The sequence below is a fragment of the Mus pahari genome, chromosome 18, assembly GCF_900095145.1.
Source record: "Mus pahari chromosome 18, PAHARI_EIJ_v1.1, whole genome shotgun sequence".
Lineage (NCBI taxonomy): Eukaryota > Metazoa > Chordata > Mammalia > Rodentia > Muridae > Mus > Mus pahari.
The window spans coordinates 18,386,921-18,390,530 of record NC_034607.1 but is presented as its reverse complement, the minus strand read 5'-3'; the positions used below and the strand labels follow the sequence as shown (position 1 = coordinate 18,390,530).

Sequence of the window (3,610 nt, the reverse complement as noted above, 5' to 3'; positions counted from 1 at the left end):
TTGTATTTTTACTTTTTGCGTTGTTTCCAGTACTGCAATACTTTATCTATCTCGCTTGATTCTAGCAAGTCTCCTAGGAATTTAAATAGGTCTCAACGAAGGCAATATTGAGTCCATTCATGTGCTCAAGTCAGATCATCGTTCCTAATAATGGCTTTAAGTGCCTAGATATATCAGCACTTCGTGTCTTGAATTGCTTGTCATTTCTTAATAAAGATGTTTCAGGGACCATTCCCTGGGACTGCTCTTTTGTTATTTTCTAACAAAAAGTAGCATGATACTTTATTAGTTTGTTGAAAGTCAGAAAAGAAACCTCTTTTATGTTAGCAAAACCAAAATGCTTTTCCAGGTTCAGAGAATAAAAAGCAGAATCAGTCATGAATTATAGTTTTGTAGAAGGTAATTTTTAAAATAGATGATGAGCAGACTGTGGTCTGGAATGTATTCTGCCAGTGGCTTTAACCTCTATTTTATTTTTCCATTATACTTGGGTCTAGGTTGTCATCAGCTACCATGAGAAACCTATATAATTCATAGAGAGAAAAGTTGCAGTTAGACTTAATAGTATGGTAGTCATGGAAGCATCCGTTATCTTCATCAAGGCAATTCAGATTTGATTATTACAGATCTGTGTTGAATACCAAACCAATGGAATAGTAGCTGTAGTTAAATCAGGGGATTGTCATTTCTGTCAGATGATTAGGACTGGCTTGGAAGAGATATGAACACGCTGTGCTGTGTAAATACTCTCCTTTCAGCAAAAAGAGAAAAGGTCTTTCATGGCTATTAAGATGCAGCTTATTAGCTTGATGAATTTCAAACTATTTAACCTTAATTATATTTCCTCTGTACCCCACACCAGCATGCAGGCATATCAATACCTTGAGATGATATTTCCAAGGGTTGGTATCTAAGCATATCCATGTTTTTCTACTAAGATAAAATTCAGCCATTCTGTTTCTAACTAGATCTTTCAGAGAACAGTGCATGCTCTGGTCTAAAGACCTAGTTGTTACCTAAATTAAATGCCTAGTTGGACATTAGAAAACATTCAGATGTTTATGAAACACTTTAGTGGGAATTATGTAATTTAATATGTTAGAGATTTTCATATACAATTAAATTATGCTGTAAATGTTATGGTTTTGTAAAGTATAAGTATATTTAATTTATATTAGTCTGTGAGGAGGTTAGCACATTAAATAATTAGTACAGTTTAAAGAGTAGCTGCACACTTAAGTGGACACACCCAGTTTAATGGTTTGAGGACATTTCTGCCATACTATAAATAATATTAAATGACAGGGCAGAATTGCCACTTTTATAGAAAGGTGCATTGGTCCTTTTTCATTGGCCAGTTTGATGGTCATACTTCTAATATTTCCATTGGCTGACACATCTTTGGTACTTATTAAACTCATGAATAAGATTAGAGAAAGTAGAAATTGTTAACTTTAAAACAATTCATTTTGGGCAATGGAGGACTCAGTGTGCCATCTAGTGGACGTATTTAGATTTCTGGTCATCATATATTTAGGATTGTTTTTACCTTTCTCCACCTATTGTCCCTTGGCCTCTTTTGATTATTCATGCTTATGTTACAAACCAAGTAATTATTCAATTTTGCTGTAATTTTATCCCATTTTTGAAATATATATTTGAAAGTAACTGAAAGCATCAAAAACCAACCTAATGACAGTAATGTATTTGAACAACAACATAGGTTACAATGAAATATATTTGATTTTTCTCAGTTTTCATCAGCTAGGAAAGAACCATTGGATCAAAAATTCAGGTATGATAATTATTAAATGTCTTATATATGGTCATTTAGTCATTTTTTTTTTGTATTTCTTTTTCTTTAGAGAAATCCAAGGCCAATGACTTACCAGTTCCACCCCAATTTAGACTACTACAAAGCAAGGGGAGCCGACCTTATGAACAAAAGCCGGTAAGTCACTGTCCATCGGCAACAGTTGTGCATCACAAATATTCATGAAGTCATGGGGAATTTTTACACCTTTCCTAAGGACTGTTTCCTAGACTTTAGCATGTCGGGGATAATATATGTAATGAATCTTTGTTTGAAGTTCTTTAAGGTATCATAAAACAATGTTTTTATGACAGTGGTAATATGAGTTAATACAAGCACTTTAGTGATCCACAATCCACATGTAGTACCCGCAGCACACTAAGACAGATCGACCTCAGGGCACGGCTGCACACTCCTGAGCTCCAAAACATCGTGTCACAGAGTGACCGGCCTATTACCGGCTACTGTATAACTGTTTGTAGTAGTTTAAGAACTAACCTAACTGTCCAATAGCATAGCCGTGGGTAGAGAAGGTGGAGTATATATTCACAATGAAACAGTTTTAAGCCACAAAAATCTGGGAAGGGAAAAAGAAGGCAGTATTGGCAGGATATGTTCAATATATAACATATACTTGCATGAAAATGTTCTTTTATAACACAGTACCGTGTACAATGAATACATACTATGAAATTTTTAAATATATCAAAAGAATACATTTTGAAGTTACCAGCTTCATATTTCTAACACTAATAAACATGAATAGTTTCTACTTGGTATAATCTCTTTCTGGATCTTTACTGTTGAATGGAAAGAGGCATTTCTATGATGTATTTTTAAATTATTTCAGTAACAAAATTAAAATTGCGTTTCCCAATTGACTTTGAAACTACAAAATAAGCTTATAAATGCATCTTGTGTGTGCATCAGTGATTGCATACATAGAAATCTTAAGGGTCACTGTAGGAATAAAAAACCATTAAAATCGTACTTTTAAAAGAAATTAACATTGGCATAAAGGGTTGATGAACAGTTTTGTTCTTTCATAATACTGTACTTAGATGTCTCAAGAGTTAACTTGTCAAACCAAAACCATTTCAAATTAGAATGCAATTTCAAAGTTTACTCTAGAAAACAGTGCTAGCAATGATAGATAAACCCTGCCAAGTTGTCCACATTGTTTTCCTAAACATGTTCCTGTGTGTTAGCTTTTCCTGTGAATTCCAGCAGCCTAAGTGTACATTTCCAGAGTGCAGACTACAGTGTGGTCTGCATTGAACTAACTGCTGCTTAGGGGCAGGTGGTTCCAGTGCTGCACAGCAGTACAGCAAGGAGACGGGCGGGCTTTCGTTACAGCAGTGAAACAGTGCATGGCTGCTACAAAAGTGCCGCCTTGATGGAAACATTTGTCCCTTACTTAATGTAATCATGAGATCAGCTCCCTGGCCCATGAGACTGCCTGGAGCTCCATTCTATTTGTTCATTTCATCTGAGTCTTATTTCATAACTAGTAACTAGTTCGTTTAATCCAACAAATTTTATTGACTGCTGGATTTTGATGATTTCAGGCACCAAAGGTACCCATGTAACAACCACACTCAGGTCCTTACCATCAGAAATCCTGCCTACCCTTTGTTTTTGTATGTTTAGATACTTCGTTGTGTGTTTAAAAGAAAAAGTAATATTAGGTTCACTTAGTATATAAGGTCTCTTTTTTCTTTTTATCTTTTTTTTTTAATTAAAGATCATTTTATTCTTTCTTCTTTTTTTTTTTTTTTTTTTTTTTTTTTTTTTTTT

The 3,610-nt window shown here is 34.3% G+C and overlaps 1 protein-coding gene across 4 annotated transcripts in view; it reads left to right on the top strand.

Annotated features, from left to right (window-relative positions):
- The window catches only part of Tbc1d5 (TBC1 domain family member 5), a 429,267-nt gene that overhangs the window by 347,092 nt on the left and 78,565 nt on the right, over window positions 1–3,610 (top strand). For all 4 annotated transcript variants that reach the window (XM_021217926.2, XM_021217924.2, XM_029531230.1 and 1 more), the window contains one exon: window positions 1,866–1,951. In XM_021217926.2, the coding sequence (XP_021073585.1) occupies window positions 1,866–1,951 (86 nt within the window). The remainder of the gene's footprint in view (window positions 1–1,865; window positions 1,952–3,610) is intronic.